At 41.0% G+C, this 17,695-nt stretch overlaps 1 protein-coding gene across 1 annotated transcript in view; it reads right to left on the bottom strand.

Moving 5' to 3' along the window:
- Nucleotides 1-1,586: 1,586 nt before the first annotated feature.
- Nucleotides 1,587-17,695, bottom strand: part of igf2bp2a (insulin-like growth factor 2 mRNA binding protein 2a) — a 62,274-nt gene continuing 46,165 nt past the window's right edge. The window contains exons 9-17 of the mRNA XM_037110777.1: nucleotides 15,394-15,516; nucleotides 10,719-10,851; nucleotides 6,820-6,957; nucleotides 6,208-6,276; nucleotides 5,323-5,445; nucleotides 4,320-4,394; nucleotides 3,977-4,108; nucleotides 3,545-3,658; nucleotides 1,587-2,415 (exon numbers count right to left, since the gene is read on the bottom strand). Of these exons, the coding sequence (XP_036966672.1) occupies nucleotides 2,317-2,415; nucleotides 3,545-3,658; nucleotides 3,977-4,108; nucleotides 4,320-4,394; nucleotides 5,323-5,445; nucleotides 6,208-6,276; nucleotides 6,820-6,957; nucleotides 10,719-10,851; nucleotides 15,394-15,516 (1,006 nt within the window). The 3' untranslated portion in view covers nucleotides 1,587-2,316. The remainder of the gene's footprint in view (nucleotides 2,416-3,544; nucleotides 3,659-3,976; nucleotides 4,109-4,319; nucleotides 4,395-5,322; nucleotides 5,446-6,207; nucleotides 6,277-6,819; nucleotides 6,958-10,718; nucleotides 10,852-15,393; nucleotides 15,517-17,695) is intronic.

Raw genomic sequence — 17,695 nt, 5'->3', positions numbered from 1 at the left:
TCGGCTGGACCTGAAGAGTTTAGAGATTACTGTAGATCTTTTCTCTTGTTCTTTTTTTTTTTCATTATAAAAGAAAAAATTAAAAACGCTCAAAATGATCAGTTAACAAGGCATACAAAATGTGGAAAAAAAGGGGAAATGAAAGATTGGACTGAGGTACCCTGAAGCCTGAGGTAGATCACAATACTGACATGCGCACTGTTCACATCCTGACCAAAGTTAACGCGGTGGTTCACTTTACTGTTCTCCTATTTTTTCAGGTTTTTTTTTTCATTTATATTATTATTCATAGTCTAGTTTTTCAAGAAAATAAACACTTCCCTTCAAAACAATATGGCAGTGTCCCACTGAGGAAAAAAGAAAAGGACTTAGTTTTCTTTTAGTTTCTTATCAATAGCTCTCATCACAAAATAGGAAAAAAAATAGATTCATAAATATTACTCTCTCTTTTTATATATATATACACACACACACATGCACACACACATACACACACACGGAGGAAGCTGTGCGTATTGGCAATAACCTTGCGCGTCTGGAAGATGGAGCTGATGGGTGATGTCATGAAAAGGTGACAAAATTAAGGCAACAAGCTTCCCACGGCCTCCAAAGTAAAGCACAGAGGGGACACCAGGACCTGCGTGTCCAGCGCGCTCGCACAGCGGAGCGGTCGGTCGGCCAGCTCGCCGATAAAAAGCAAAGAATAAAAAAGAAAGGAAAAAAAGGTTGAAAGAAAGAAAGAGAGAGAGAGAGCGCGAGTGAGAATGACAATCTGTGTGTCTGTGCCTCTGGCCTGGCCCCGCTGGACACGGCAGGGGTGATAACTTCTAAAAAGGCTGCATATTGTACATTCACAGCTGTCACGCCGTTTTAGAAAGCTCCCTGACAAGAGAGGGTTAAAGCCAAACGCGGCTGCGGTCACGTTTGCGGTTGTGTGTGTACCACAGGTCATACAGTGCCTCCCCATAAAACCCCACCACCCCCCTTACCCCCCAACCCCCTTTAACCCCAAAACTTTACTTTTTACTGCCACTCGACACACCATCGGTCTGCACCCACCCCACAGCCCGCACCCTGTCCCCTCGTGAAGGTAGAACGTGCACATTCAAAATGGCTTAATAAGCAAAGGTGCACCAATTTTTTTTGTTTGATTTAAGATGTCAATTTTTGCTTCTGATCGTCGAGGAGAACACCTGTACAGACATCCTTTTGATTTCTTTTTTTTTTTTAAATTCGCATGAATGTTGATAGACTGGGAGGGTGATACCAGCTTACTGGTAAACAAAAAAAAAAATGTAGAAAATAAATCCCTCTGTTGCTTTTAACCTCTGTGGCAGTCAGTTAAATTTTTTTCAAAAGGCTACAGAAAATAAAACAAATGTTTTTTTTTATCCTATTAGAAAAAGGGAAAAAAAGCCCATGATGCCAGATGAGAGAGTGTGATGAGACAGTGAAGCAGAAACGAGCAGAAAAAAGGGAAGCAGAAAGTGAAGCATCAGATGTGAATGGTGAGAGACATTTCAAAGGGAAGTTATCTTTTGCGTTGGCACACACACAGGCTTGTTACAAAGACTCATTCACCATATTTACTGTAGTTATAGGGGTTTTCTTTCTTTCTTTTTTTTTTTTTGATTTCAGTGGCCTATAATGTGAACAAACAAAAGGAAACCGCCAGATGTGGCTGTCACAGCCCGATCAATCTCTGGAACAAGCAAGATATTCATAAAACACACCGAGTCCGACTGTCGTTTGTGATAGAAAAACAACAGAGCGTACTCTATGTGTGTGTCGATACTTTTCTACTCTGTATTAATACTGCTAAGGATATTTAATCTTGCAATCTGATATCATCTCAAACTCTCGTGAGAGAAGGAGTCCATTGTCAACTCGCTCTCACTCTAACCCAAAATATCAATCGTATACTCTCGTGTTAATACAGTTGCTTTATCCATCTGTTAGGCCTATGTTAGTCCAACTTAAGAGATAACATTATGCAGGGCGACATACTATTTCCTGTTTTTAACTGTGTAGACAACAGTTTCCACCTTTCTTTTAGATTTTTTTTGGTCTTTTTTGTTATGTTATATCAGTACAGTTTCTCCCACTCTATCTGCTCTCACAGGGCTGGCAGTGCACACAATGCCCTCAGCCTTTGGCTCTCACTTGTTTCCCCCCTAGTGAAGTTCTTTGGTTTTGTTCGGTGCTGCTGGTCTGCCCTGCATGTCCCCCTTGGCCTTGGCCTTTGTCTGGGTAGGTCTCTGTCCATTTGGGAGGGCTACATTCATTGGCTGGCGCCCGCTGGAGCCACCCCGCTGGTCACTTGGAGTGGTGCGGTGACACGGCAGCGCCCTGCTGGTGCTTCTGTTCCTGCTGTTTGACCTGCTGAATGATCTCCCGGATCTTCCTCTGTGCAGTCTGTTGGAGAGGCAACACACGCAGGACGAGGTGTTAATTGATACATGACTGTTTGGGTGGATGGACTGTAAAACTGTTTGTTTTTTCTTTTTTTCTGTCCTTTTTTCATCTGTTGTCTGCCTGTTAGTAAGTAGGTATAATAACACCATCAAAAGTTTATTATTTGTCACCTTGGAGATACAATTTTGATTTTGACTTTGCTCTCTGTATAAGACTAACAGATAAGTGCCAACCAATCAGAAATGCGTATTTTCCACATCATGAAATGTATGGTAAAAGCACGACTAGCAAGCAGACATAATAACATGATTACACAATTAGCAAACATAACACCAAATATATGGGTGAAATCAACAGTGTTTGATGTATAATTATATGCAATCATTACGCCCATATGGCACTCACACTGGTGTTACCACTTATCTTCCCCTGGTTAGACCCTTTCTCTGGGCCTGATTGACATCTCCCTCGACCTCCTGTTAGCTTTGTTACACCGTAATCCATCTCAGTAGTAAGTCTGGTGACAATGTGTCATTCCCAACATGGATCCACTCACCTTCAACCTGAGCAGAGGTCTAATCAGACACGGTCAACATCACTTTGTGGCTTCTGCAGGGCCACATACAGCAGGTACGTAATAGTTTTCTTTTACTTCTCTACTTACGGTATTTTGAATTTCTATTCCAGCTGATTGTTGTTGCACAAACAATGTTATATGCAAAAAGTTGGATATGGTGTTAGTTTAAAAATACATAGGTGGAGTTTTCTCCTCTCAGGTGTAAACTCTGTGGGCATGTGCAGACGATGCACACAGGAGCTCAGTGTTTTCCATCCTTGGGGTCTACCCTGCATGTTTAAGATGTTTCCCTGCTCCAGCACACCTGATTCAAATAAAGGTAACTTTACCAGTCCTCAGCAAAGTCTGATGCTGAGCTGATCATTTGAATCAGGTAAAACAAGGGCAGGATTGTAAAACACTGCGTTAGTTGATAAATTAAACTTTAAATTTCAACTGGTTTTCATCCCTGACACTGAAACTAGATCTGGTACACCTGAATGTGCAGATAATAATAATAATAATAATAATAATAATAATAATAATAATAATAATAATTTGTTTCTTGTGTACCTGGCTGGCAAAGAAATGTCCATTGATTTTCACAAAGACCTCGTCGTTCTCGTCTGGAGTTTGGTCCCGCGGTACGATGACCTCAGCACTCGTCAGGTTCTGCAGCTCGTTTACCTGGAGATAAAAAAAAAAAAAAAAGACTCCAGAGATCATCATGTGGCTTTGAGTTTCACCTCCAGCCTCAATTACAAAACGCTCTGACAGACAGAGTATCAGATTATGGTCAACTGAAACGCTGATGAGAGCTGCTCCTTGGTGTACAGTAATCACTGGTGTGTGGAGCAACCTTACTGGTAATTTACAAAAAAAAATTCTTTTAGAAAGACATTGTTGTTAAAAATAGTTCAAAGCTGTGTGTGAAGCAGAAATTGGAACTGAAAAAGCCAAAACAAAAAAAAAACAAAACAGCTGTCACTGTCACATTTGACTCACCGTCTTGCCGCCTTTACCGATGACTCTGCCAGCTGCGGTGGAGGGAACCTTGATGTGCGTCTCCAGTTTGACCTCCTCCTTCGCCGTGAAGAAGTTCTCCTCTTTCAGCTTCCCAAATATCCGACCTTGAGCCTAGAATAAAGAGGAGGGAATGAGGCGAGGAGAGACTGGGGAGAACGGGGACACACAGTGATCCGCTGCTGTTTACTACGACACACCACAAGTTAAATAATCATGATTTTTTACTTTTAATTTGATCATTTCATCCTAAAAACAACCCTCGAATTGCATCTTACTGCGTATTAATACAAATTTATTCACATTCATAGTGTTTTGTTTTTACCTTAAACTGAGCCTCTGGGGGTCCAGTAATGATAACCATCCTCATAGGACACTCTGGGCTCTCAGCTGGGGCAATCTGAACACACACACACACAAACACACAGGTTATGGATACAAATAAGGAGAAAACATGTCCATAAGCTGGTGGATCTCTGCGCTCTCTCAGCGCATGTAACCAGTGAATCATCTGCACATTCCTCCAAATAAATGAAACCCCTTTGATTACGTCGTGAGAATCCACTGACCAGCTGTCCGACCTCTGCGGACGGGGCTCGAGGGGCTTTCTGACATGCTCGGCTCACTAGTCATCTCCTTTTTTTGTTTTGTTTTCCACCATAAATAACTAACATCCTCAGCAGTGGTCCATGAAGTGCTGCTGAGTCAGCTGGAGACGGCTGCCAGCCCGATGCCAATTCGCTGGAGAAGTTTGAAAAAGATGTGATGCATATGTGTGTGCATGGTCAGTTAAAAGTCAATTGTGGATATCTCTTTGTATCACTCAATTAATCAAATATGTCTGTCCAAAACATAATAATGTGTGTTTATAATGTTTTTGATATAAAATGATAAATAAATCAGGCCATAAAAGAACTATTCTTTTATGGCTGACTGTTCTGTAAAAACTTTTAGAAATTTAGACTGGAATGTGTGTATGTGTGACTGATGTAAAGATAAAAAACTTAAAAAGTTAGGACAATCATTTTCTGTTCCACCATTTTATCTTTAAGTATGAAAATGGAGCTGTCTAACTAAATATGTTCTAGTTTGCATCTACACCCAGGAGAGAAACATTCTGAACTACATTAAACATTTTGCATATTTAAATGTATTTTTTCCACCGGTCTGAAAGAATACATGCCATAAAAGCAAAATTTGCCCGAAATCTTAAAACTAGATGCAGTGTCTTTCCTCTAGCTCATGTTTGTGAACTCAGGGACGGTTCGATTGCGTCTTTTCCACCCTCCTTACTGAAGTCAGAACTCTGCTGGCGCTGACAAACCCACCTTGATGGAAGCTCCGGCGAAGTGGGCGAGTTGTTTGATGTGCTGGCCCTTCTTGCCGATCAGGGCCCCGACTGCCTGAGTTGGAATAAAGAGGTAGACAACCTCCTGCTCTTGAGCCTGTTGCTGAGAGAGAAAAACACAGAGAACAATAGATTCTATAAAAACATTTTTTATTAACTTAATTTTTAATGCCACACTGTGAAGCTCTTCGAGTTGCATTTTGTGTATGAAAAGGTGCCATATTATTATTATTACTACTACACTGTCACTAAACTCTACTAAAGAGGTTAGTAATCAAAAAAACATTCAGAACCACTTTTAAATAGCTGCAAAAGTTCTGATTAAGAGCAGCTGAAAAGTTAAATTGAGCTCTCTTCAAGGGTTTTCTCTTTGGGTAAACATCTCTCAAGCCCAGTATTTCCTATCAAGGCCCATGGTTGCCCTATTTTCTGCCTTCTCTCTCTAACACTCGCGTACCCGAGGTTTATAAAGTGAATTTTTACGGGCCACAGGACAACTGTGGGCTGAAAAGTCCCCTTCCAGAAATATTTGTGGTGTTCTGGTGACTCGTTGATGGTACGCAGGAATGCCAGACTCTCAGTTCTACACAGACGCTGGCTGAGAGGTTGTCATGGTTTGTTATATTTATGTCTCCCTCTCCATTAGTCTTAAATCTCCCTCTTTTTCTTTATAATGTGGCATTTAATACCATAAGTCGCTCGCAAAGACAGACTTTCCAGTACAAAACAGCTTTTCCTAAGCTTCTTGAGCTTGAAAAACATGGTTTCGAACGCCCTCAGCTATTCAAATAATTATCTATCACCACACAAACACAATAAATTAGTGGTCATGTTCTCTGTCGTGCAGATTCAAGGGGGAACATACTGAGTGCTGGTGGGTGATGGCACTTGCTGGAGGAACCCCGTACAGGCCACTGAGATGTGAAGAGTGACTCTGGAAGTGAAAAGTGACAGACTGATCAGATGGCACACCGACACACACACATCCACAGGCACATGCACGTACACAAGACAGGCTCCTATCGAGGGGAATTTCAGGGCATAAACTCGCAGTGAATCACACACTAACTTTCTTGACTACGAAACACGCGAACACATTCTCGCACACTGTCTCACACCACTCTGGCCCGACCTCGTCAGGCGATGAGTGGAGACTTTGTTTTACAGACAAACTGACTCATCTGTGGAGAAGATGGGGGAATTTTTGGGCCGCTTCAAACTGTGTGCAACATCATGCAGGAAGACCTGAGTCAACACCGTATTGTTTTTTCTAAAAGCACTCCAGGGGGAACCTGGTTTACCATGTGTTCGAGACAAATTGCTTTATCAAGTCAAAACTGATCCCTGCTGGCGCTGTGCGCAGCTGCGCTGGGCGTGTAAAACCAACCAAATCGGTCTGAAAAAGGACATTTTTAAAAATCTTTTTTTCCCACCTTTTATGGTGGTGCGCAGAGGGTGGTAAGAAGAGCATACTCACTAAGAATGGGTTGTATCCTGCTGGTGCAACATGGGGCACTGCACCGCGTGGTCCAGCAGCAGGGGGCAGCACCGGCAAACCCGAGGAGAAGATGCCCAGAGCGTTCAGGTTCAAGCCTGGGATCAGGTTAGCCTGTTGCTGGACAGAAGAGGCGAGGCAGGTTTAGTCACCAGTTGAAAAGGATTTAAGGCTTGTCCATTCGTTTTTTATATTTTCACCAGCTTTCACTGAAAATATGCAGTTTTTTAAATTTTAATCCAGAAGCTGTGACACTTCTGACTGCAAGAGGAGGCCGACTACAACCACAGTGAGCAAGATCATCTTCAGCTGATGAAAGGTAAAGAGAAGAATGATGCGAATTCAAGTGACTCCTAAGTAAGTACATTTAAACATGTTTCATTCAATGATAAATCCACACCAGTAATTTCCAGAATTGCTTTAAATGACAAACACAATGTCTTTGTCTCAAAGAGTAAGAATAGTAAACACGTTGTGCAAAACACAAGTTGGGTCTTAGACACTGAGTCAGCAAGAATTCTGATAATTGAATAATCTTTATATCGTTAAGCCTCTGCACCACAAGCTGTTTCTGTGTCTTTTCAATGGCTTCTCTGAAGTTTTTATTCACTGTGGGCCCATTTTTTACTGTAATATATAAGTCCTGCACATTTCTGGAAACGACAGACAATAAGGAGGGAGAAGTCAAGAAGTCGTTTGTTGAATATAATACATCTGAATTTCTTCGAGAAGTTATCCTGTCATAAGTTATCATGCCCCAACACGTAACCAATACTGAAACATTTAATATAATATCTTAAATCTAATTTAACAGGGTGAATGTTTTTTCCAGGACCCGGTTCGTGCAAAAGCTTTGTCTTTAGTGAATTTTTTAACAATGTTAAGTGATTTCCCTATTTTAAGCCTTCTGACAGAAATGTTTCTTGCACATGATTCATTCAAGGCCGTCAGATATGTATCTGGAAATAATACAGATTTCTACTCTTTCTTGCTCTAATAAATGGTGTCATTTAGACGTGTTGTTGTGTTGTGGAGTTCAGAGGGTTAATCAAACTAAATTATCTCTCTGGTTCCAGCTCCTAAATTATATGTGTGTGCTTCTTCTCTTTTTTTCCTTTTATACTAAATTTAATCTATTTCAGTTTTGACTGTTGTTTGGCAGCAGCAGTTTAAAAATTGCATTGAGCGACTCCTCAGACTGATGATGGACACACACTCTCATGAAAACAAGATTCCTCTTCTTTCACCTCTTTTATTGCAGGTGTGAAATTTATATGATGGAATTTTACTTTTATGAGCAAACAAATACAAACACCGACTTCACTATTTTTATTCAACACTCCTTTATATGTTAATACTGTCCTACTCCATGGAGAATGTTTTCACCCTTCCAGGTGTTAATCCACAGTTTGAGATGAAACATTTTCTTTAAATTCACTCTGTAATTACGACGACTCTCACTGTTCACTGAAACCTCTGACACACCTCCTGTTTGTGATTTGACCTGAAAGATATATAAAGATTTTGCCCTCTCTCGCTCTCTTTCATCTTACTTCAATACATCTGTGAATGAAGGTAACTTTGCATCTTGATTCAGGAGACGATGAATTAGATATAACATGTATTTATGTATCAGATGCATGATTGATTGCGTTGTATTACTGTTGCTCCTCATGTATTCATTCCTGTGTACTTTACGGATTACCAAGCTGTTATGAGATGTTTTATTACTCAGCTCAGTTTGTATGACTAACTACACCAGAATCCACAGAGCATGTTAGAATGAATATGGGTGTGTTTTTTTTATTCACTTGATGTGGAGTGCTTGTGCAGGCGTTACCCTCTTTTCCTTCACAGCCTTGCACGTGTACCTAAAACCATCCCCTCATTCAACACTGCTTCGCCGTGTTTTACCATTCGACAAAACACATTACTATTTTTGTGCAAGCATCAGGTTTTTTTTTGGGTGAGGTGTCGTGTTACTGTCTCATGTCTGTAGAGACCCTGCAGCCTTCTGTCTGTATTATCTTATTTGATCAGTTTGTTTGGAAATGAGATCCAACAGTCAACTATCTTTCCGGTGCAGTTACAAAACAGCTCCGACAAATTGTGATCGAGTCTACCTTTAAGTTTTATGGCCTTTGAATAATATTAATAGGACGTGAGGTTCAGTTAGCTTAGTTACCTTCAGTGGAATACTTTTATACATTTCAGAGCCTGTACTTTATAACTTTTACTTGAGTAAAGAGGTTGAATCAGTCTTTTATCCATATCTGAATGTGTGTACATTTGCCACCTCTTCTGTCGGACAGATACTCAGTACATTAATACCCCTGCAGCTGTGGCCTTGACTGGTCCTGAAATAAAATCCAAAACCATACCAACCACCATAATTTAAACGTCATCAATCCAACAGCTGTGAGTTGATCTGAATAAAACACTGCTAGAAATTCTGCACAATTTGGGGGATTTTGCTTTCATTCTTGCATCTTATTTATTTGTGAATGTAGGTCATTTGGGTAATTGGGATTTTCATAACATGATACATCTTGCTAATATCAATACAAAGACCTTCAAGTACTACAACATTATCCTACTCTCTGGAAAATAGTAAACATCATTTGGGGCATGACTGTTCAACATGCCAAATTAATAACTGATTTATTGAGAAAGTAATCTGCAAATAAACTGATAATAAAAGCAACATTTAGTCGCATCCCTTTGGTGTGAACCGCTCCTTTACTCCCACTCATTCTATGTATACATTGAAATAATTCTCCAGCTTCTTTTAATGAAGAAACCATTTAAAAAACCCTGCACTGTCTGGGAAATCAACTGTCACAGTGCTGAAAACAGGCCTAGGTTTATTTTTAGCTCATGAGAAGTTGATGTTTTTCGGTGGTAAGCTGGCACGACAAAAACGTGTCTCCCTCAAAGTTAAGTCAGCTACTCTGGCTTCATGTTCTGGAGGAGACACGCGGTCTTCTTTCACTTCCTTGTTCCCAGAGAGCTCTGTGTAATATCCACCGTGTCACGCTAGATGGCCCTCACCGCTTGCTGTGGAGCCTGCGCTCAGCCCCGACAGGTGCCAGAGCTGCTCTCACCAGCCGGTGCAATTTAACCGCATGCTGCGTGATGCCACTTGATGATCACTCCCAGAGCCAATATTTGGACGGTCAGATAGAGGGAGGAGATTGTCAACTTGTGCGAAAGTAGCACAGAAGAAGAAGGAGACACAGAGATTCTGAATTTTCCCAACAAGCGACTGCCGCTCATCATCACAGTGAAACGCAATCACTCCATCAGCATCCATCTCTGCTTTACTGCATCGCAGCGGGGAGGGTTTCACCCCGTGATATCGTCACTATCTCTCTTCCTCTGAGGTTGACCTCCCTGTGCCGCAGCACCAGTGATGTCATCGGGCCAGTGTGAAAGAGGAGCAGGGCCAGAGCGAGCGAGAGGAGGGAGAGCAGGCGGCCTACAGATATCAGATGGATGCTGGGAAACGCAGTGTGTTACAGCAGGAACACAGACACACACAGCGGGGAAGCAAGTGTGAGTCAGAGGCTCCGCGGAACAGACACACATACACACACACACACACACACACACACACACACGTACGCAGACATGCTGTGCTCAAATGGGCGACTCACTGATGAGCTATTCTGCGATCGTTTACTGTTATCCATTAACACACACATTACTAATGCTGGTGGTAACATGCTATCCTCCTGTATATCTTCACTCCCTCTCCGTTGTTCACCTGCCAGTCTATGAGTCAACCTGAGATCATGTCCCCACACACACACCAGTGCACACACACACAAACACACACAAACACACACACATACAGATGGTAACCTTTGAGCTCAGCTTACGTTTATAGCAGCAATGTCATTCTCGTAGGCTTCCCTCAGCTTCCCCATGATCTCGACCTGGGCTTTGCCAAGCGCCTCCAAGCTGCCCTTCACCGTGATGGTCCTCTCAAAGTTGTAGGTTAAGTCATGTAACCTGCGACCAAGGAGATCACACACACACACACACACACACACACGCACACACACGTAAGCGTCTGATACGCAGAAGGCACACTCATATTCTGCTCACATGTTTTTTCTCAGAAGGTGGAGGTGTGTGAACTGGTTTTAAATGCATTTCCTGTCCTGTGTGTGTTTATCTCACTTAAGTGTAACTGAAGGTTATAGCGTCAACACCCTCAAATGCAATTTAAAATGAGCTAAAGATGGAGGACACAGGAGGTTAAAAAAAAAAGAGAATGGTGAAAAATTAAGCAACAGGCTGACTTTCAGTTCCTTAGCTCAAGCTCCATAAACATTGGTTCACTACACTTCCCATGATGCAGCTCGATCCAGACTGAAGGTCATGTCAATCTGAGCCCAGACGACAAGTGTAATGTTTTCTATTGATAAGGCATCTATTGATAAATAAGTATTTATTATTAGTGACATTAAACATAAACTGTAACATACTTTTAATAACTAGATACTAAAATAATAACTGCGCCTCTTTCCTACATAGATTTAAAAATCTGATCACCTGTTATCAGCAAATTGAACCATAACTTGATGCTTTTCACCTTCGTTTTTTAAAATTTTGTTTTATTGCAGACTGTGTTTTTTAATACTTAATCATGAGAGACTGGAGATGTGAGAGATGTGGAGTTAATTAATTGATTAAATGGTAGCCTATTTTGTCATCACTAGTTGTTCCAGACCCCTGACCTTGAATTTAAGATGCAGACTGTTCGGTAATACATTTGAGAACCCGTGTCGTACGGGATGGATGGTAGAATATTCTTTAGGCTTAATATTTTGAGAAATCTTGCACATTCTTGTACACAACTGCAGAGCTCACTCATTTAAACAATGGTCATGTTCTAGATTGTCAGACGTGCATTATCTCAGTATGAACTTGAGATGCATCGTCTCATTTTAAGAGGGGCCCAAACAAATGCTTGCAAATTGGAAACAAAACATAAGAGGCACATAAATATGTAACACAACACATCACAAACACAAAGAACAAACAAAGAAGACAGAACAAAGACGGAACAACTGAAAGGAGTCGCAACCTTAAACTAGACATAATCAAAAGAAAGATATCTCATCCCTGTCAGAGAGACCCTGAAACATAAAAAAGCTTTTTTTTGCCAACATCCTTTGAATTTGTTCCAGTTTATTCATTGCCAACAACAATTTCAAAATTTGTCATCACAGAAGTTCTTCTTTCAGTCAATACTTTAAATTTGGTTGTGTTTTTTCTCTTTCTTGTCTTGGGTCTTTAAATCATATCACATGTGTGTGTGTGTTACTCCATGAATGAATTTATTTGTGTGTGAACTTGTCTGATTGACCTGGTGTGACAGTGTGTTTATGAGATGAATTGTTGTGTCGAGTAATGTCTCTGTTCTGTTCTATGCACTAAATTCAACTGATAGACATTATTTTTTCTATTGTCTTGTAGTTGCTGCCTGGAGAATGGCCAATTTTCAAGCCCCTGGAGGGTTTTTGGGCAATGCTCCAATTCTACATTTAAACAAAAAAACACACATAGGCACATAAGGAGGGTCTGATCAGAGCTTCTTAGTGAATAATTCGATTCATAAGGAACAAAAAAGGGTTTTACACAGTAAGCAGAGTTAAAGTTAAGGCCTTTAAAATACATTTAAACCCCTGAAATTGCTTTTATTGTTTATATCATAATCTTAATTATGTGTTATTGTCCATTTTTTTCTATGTTCTATTATGCTTCTTGACTGACTGACAGTACTTGCTGTTATATCCACTTGTACTACGTTTACAGTCCCACATTAAAAAAACGCGTTAAACTCCTTGTGTGTGAAAACCAACACAGCAGAAAGTCTGATTCTGATGGGAAAGATTACCATGTTAATGACGCCCGTTCATGTCGGCTGAAAACTTTAGATGGTCGTTTGATTACAGAGTTGCCGCAAGTTGAAAAAACACAGTGCAATGTATGCTGAGGTAGGCTGACGTGAGATATCTTTCTTTGCCCCGTTGAGAATTCAGAAATATCTTCCCGTCATGATTAACAACTTGGATGTTGACATGAGCGCTACTGACGAGGTTGTAAACTCAAGGTCAGGATGCAAATATCAGCACAGCGAGGTGCATAAAGATGGAATTGATTCATCCACTCTCTCTTTTTATTCTTTCAAGAGAAAAACTGTGCAAGATGCATTAGTGTAGAAAAAAACACTGCAGAGATATATTAAGCTAGATTGTATTATTTTGTGGAGAAGCCAAACTACTGTGCGTTCTGTTTAGTGGTTGATTAGTCTGTGGAGTTGTTTCACTTGATTTCTAACCTTTATGTCTGGCTAGTTCTGCATTTTTATTTCTCTGTTTGGTTGACATTGAGATTATAATGTGTGGGTGTTGCTGGGGAAGATTAGCAACCACTTTGTGACAGAGGGTCAGGTCAAAGGCTAGAGCTACCATACTGCAGTTTGCATCCATGTCTGTCCAGCCTATGTAGTGGAGATTTTAAAGGAACTTTATGAACATAATTAAGTATTGTTCTTGGAGAAGTATGACTCCAGTGAATAGTCTGCAGTGCAATAACTTGCAACATGTGGTGTCAAATTTAGGAAATTTCCTCCAGGGGACAGATGCATTAAACTCTATACAAATTTATGACTAAAACCGTGTGAATGTGCAAACAAAAGCCATGCACATGCTTTCTTTTGGTTGGATTTATAAACCTGGTGATCCTGTTTTTTGTAATCTGAGTCATTGTTGTCTTGGGCGCACATGCACAAGCTTCCTTTCCACTCCCACATTTATCAGTAAATGGCTGTAGAAAGATGTACGAGGCCTTGTTTCTGCAGCCAAGTGTCTAAAAATGTGAAATACTTCAGCAATATCAAACTGTGGCTGATATGGAATCATTCACATGAAAGTCTTGCACGGGGCATTTACTACCCCAGTGAAATGTAATAAAATGCACGAGGCGATCTCACACAGATGCTGGCATGGCTGCGGTCAGCGTGGTACCCTGATGCAGGCAGTCTGTGGGAATGCCCTGCAGTGAATTCCTTCTGGTCAGCTGTAATAAATGTCCTAACAGAAAACCTTCTCATTGTTGTTCCTAAATGTCCTACTGTGTGCATGCTAAGGGCCAAAACAGAGGGGTTTTCTGTGAGTATAAATGTGTCATGTGTAAAACTGTATTGCTAAATGGATGATTGCTTTGAACTGGAAGATAAGCACTCCAAAATCTTTCATCTTTAAAGGTTTTTTGGAGAGTTTGTAGAGGTAGTTAGTGTATTATATGTACTGTGTACGTAACGCATGTTTGTATGTGACGTATGATCAGTCTGTACAATAAAAAAGGGGGAAAAAATAAATAACTGGATGTAGAAAAATGCCCTGAAACATCTGTTTGGTATCGATACTTGAACAGCCTTCATTACGTGCGACAGATACCCGAGGCCGTGGCTGTTTTTGTGTCTGCGCCACCAGCGCAGCAAAATCTCAACCAGCTCCTACTGAAAAAGATTTTCACTCGTAGATGTTCTTCTCAGTGTCATTTTACAGGACATGTGTAGACTGTAAAACAATGACACAATCAGTGTTTTACTCTCTGACCTTATATTTTACACCCATTCATCATTTCACCTGGAGTTATCCCCAGAAAAGGTGTAAAGTACGGGTGAGGTGCACACGTTCTCACCATACATGCTTTGTTTATTCATGATGCGGAGAGATGCGTGTGTGTTTTTTTGTGCGTAACACACAGTTTATACATCTGGCCCCAGATGTTCATGAGATATCACATTTACAAGAATGAGACAGGCGGAGGGAAGGACAACCTGAAAACACAACGCCTGAGGCCACGGCTATGATTCTCACTTCTGATCTGGAAACATGAATGAGATATTTGTTTGTATCACCTTTACTACAGGTGAGCTGTGTAAGTCTTAATACGCAGATCAAATAAGTGATAGCTCCATAAAGCACTTTGGGCCTTTGAGGCAGAGCCGATCTATTCTGCCATCAGTGTCGCTGGACGTGGAGGACACTATGAAGGGATTTCACAATAAACATCAATATTGAACGTACTGTTTGCCTCTCCTCAGAAGGACCCTTTTCTTCCCTTCTCTCTCTTCACCTCCCTCCTCTTTCTCCTCCTCCTCCTCTCTGTCTCTTTCTCAAGCCTCATTACATCCTCAGAGCTCATGGAGACAGAGCAATTCATTAGCCCTAAATGAACGAAGGTTGGTGAGCGCGGTCCGTTAAATGGGGTGTAACTGCCACCTCTCTAATATCATGTTCTGGAGTGAAGGAGCTGTAATCAACTCTTCTCATTTGTTCTGTAACAACTCAGTTAAGTGAAACCACATGCTGGGAGGCTAATGAGCGCGGGCGGAGACAGGTGTGGCACCAACAAATCACCGCCTGGCATCTGCACACGTTAGTCAGAACTGTCCTTGGACGAAAACTAATCGCCCGCTGTTCCTAAATCATCGTTTGTATCAAAAAAAAGAGGACGGCGAGAGTGGTGACTTACGAGGAGATGGTAATCTTGGTCCCTGTCTCCTCCTCGATCTTCTTCAGGTTGCGGCCCTCCTTACCAATCAGCCGGCCCACGAGGCTGTTGTGGGCGAGGATTTTCAGGGCTATTTCCTCCGTCCTACACACACAAACACACACACAAAGGTTGAGGGAGATAACAGTAGATAAGTTCTGTTGAGTGTCAGTGATGCGGTGTAAGGAATGTCATGGTGTGATGGGATGAACAGGAATGTGGATCGCTGCCCAGCTGGAAGTGCTGCTGTAAGCATGAAGGCACAGTGTTAAGACATTTGTGTGAGATGTGAGATGCTTGTTTTGAGGGTTTTTTTTTTTTTTTCAAAATTTACAGAAAAAATAGAAGAAGATCAGTTTAAACATATGTTGCAGCCTGTTTGTCCTTCGGAACACAAAAGCTACTGCAGCATGAAGACACTTTTTCATTGCAGTTTACAATAAACAAGCTGCTGCTACAACAGCTCAGAGAAAGGCTTCTGGTCAACGCGGGTGAGGATCTGTTGATAATCTCCCTCTGCAGCCTGTGAAACAGAAATAGATTGTTTCCTGCATTTTCTGCATGATTTGTTTAGTTTTTTTTATTGAATTTTCGTCAATCAAGCCGTATCCAACATCAAAATGGATCGTCCCTGAATCAGTCTAAATGTTTAAACCACCCACTGCTGCTTAATCATAATGTAAGCAGATCTCATGGGGTATAAGATTTAAAAACGTCTGCAAAACGTTCAGCTGCTGAGCTTAGTCTAGTTTACTCTCTCCACAGATCTGGATCTGCACCAAAATCCAACTAGATATACTTCTTCTGAAACTATGAAAGATATGTGAACACTCTCAGTACCTTTCTGAACCCTCATTATCTCAGCTGCACATTGGTGGTGGTTGCAAAAAGAGACTTCCCTCGATAAAAGCATATGGATATAGAAGCCGAAGAAAAGGCCACGGCTGCAAACTGGTATTCTTTCTCTTGCCACTGCAGTTGGTAAATTTAAAAATATTCAGCAGGAAACATAGAGAGTCCAAGCTGTGTAATTTGGCTAAAGTGAAAAGTGAGTCCCATTTTCTTCTGTACTGTACAAATTATAATGATTTAAGAGGGTTCATTTTCCACGAAATAGCTCGACAGAACCCTGAAATGTTCTGGCGGACTGATGGGCACAAATGAAAATGGTTGTTTAATTTCAACGATTAAGTCTTGAACTATGTCTCAAAGGCCTGAAGCAGGAGGGGAGATGAACTATTTAACTAATATTTATTTTTATTTCTGCAATATTACATTGTAAAAGTTTTTTTTCCTGCAATTAATAAATGATTTAGTAGTCTTAATTCTGCCTATAATTGATACTAAATTACACCGTTTTTTTTCCATGGAAACTTGCATGAAATTATTAGAAAATAACTGATCGTCGATCCAAAACAGTTAGCAGCAATGTTTGGCATTCAGCTCGAAGCAATTGTTCCTATAACTTTGCAAATGCGCATTGGCTCTCAAGACTTGATGAACTCGACGTCTCATCCTTTTGAGGAGGAAAGGGGCTTCACTCCCCGGGCACCATTGATCAGTCAAACAGGTTCTACAGTTTGGCAAACTAAAGAAAAACAGATTCTAGAAAACCTCTTACAAGACAAAGAGATCCTTTCTGGTCATCAGTAACCTGATGGTTCAACCCTGCCCACTCCATTTCCCCTTTACATCATCCCCCTTTTTGTAATGTTTTTTGTTTTGTTGTTGTTGTTTTGTTTTTTTTTTTACCAATTTTATAGTATATTTCTTTCAGTTTTGTAGTATTTAAATATTTTTCCCTCTTTATTTTATATACTGGAAAGTTATTGAGATGGATTATTTCTGAAAAATCCATATTTCTGCTCTTTGGGGTGAGTTTTAAATCTCTGTTAAGGCTGTGGTCTGGTGGAGGGTAACCAGATGCGGGCGGGGTACTGTATGTGTGTTTGTGTGTGTGTGTGTGTGTGTGTGTGTGTGTGTGTGTGTAGGGGTGGGGCATGTGATAATCTGATCTGTGTACTGATCTCTGCTGCAAAGTGAAGTCAGTTTGGGGTGAGCTGTCGGGCAACTGAAGGGAGATGACAGTGTTGTGGGTTGAGCTGGGTGAGGTTTCACTGGGCGCCTCCATAGTGAAACGACTGGGTGTGGGGCACCCAAGGTGACAGGTTCATAACCGGCAAGGCCGAGTGCGGTTTTGAGTTGACTTTTGAGAGGAGGATTAATGTTTTGACAGATTGATGTTGATCTTGCTGTAAAATGACATCATGCTTATTTGACACTT

This window comes from Acanthopagrus latus, chromosome 9 (genome assembly GCF_904848185.1).
Source record: "Acanthopagrus latus isolate v.2019 chromosome 9, fAcaLat1.1, whole genome shotgun sequence".
NCBI classification, from domain to species: domain Eukaryota; kingdom Metazoa; phylum Chordata; class Actinopteri; order Spariformes; family Sparidae; genus Acanthopagrus; species Acanthopagrus latus.
Note: the sequence above shows the minus strand (reverse complement) of the source record. Positions and strands in the feature narration are given on the sequence as shown.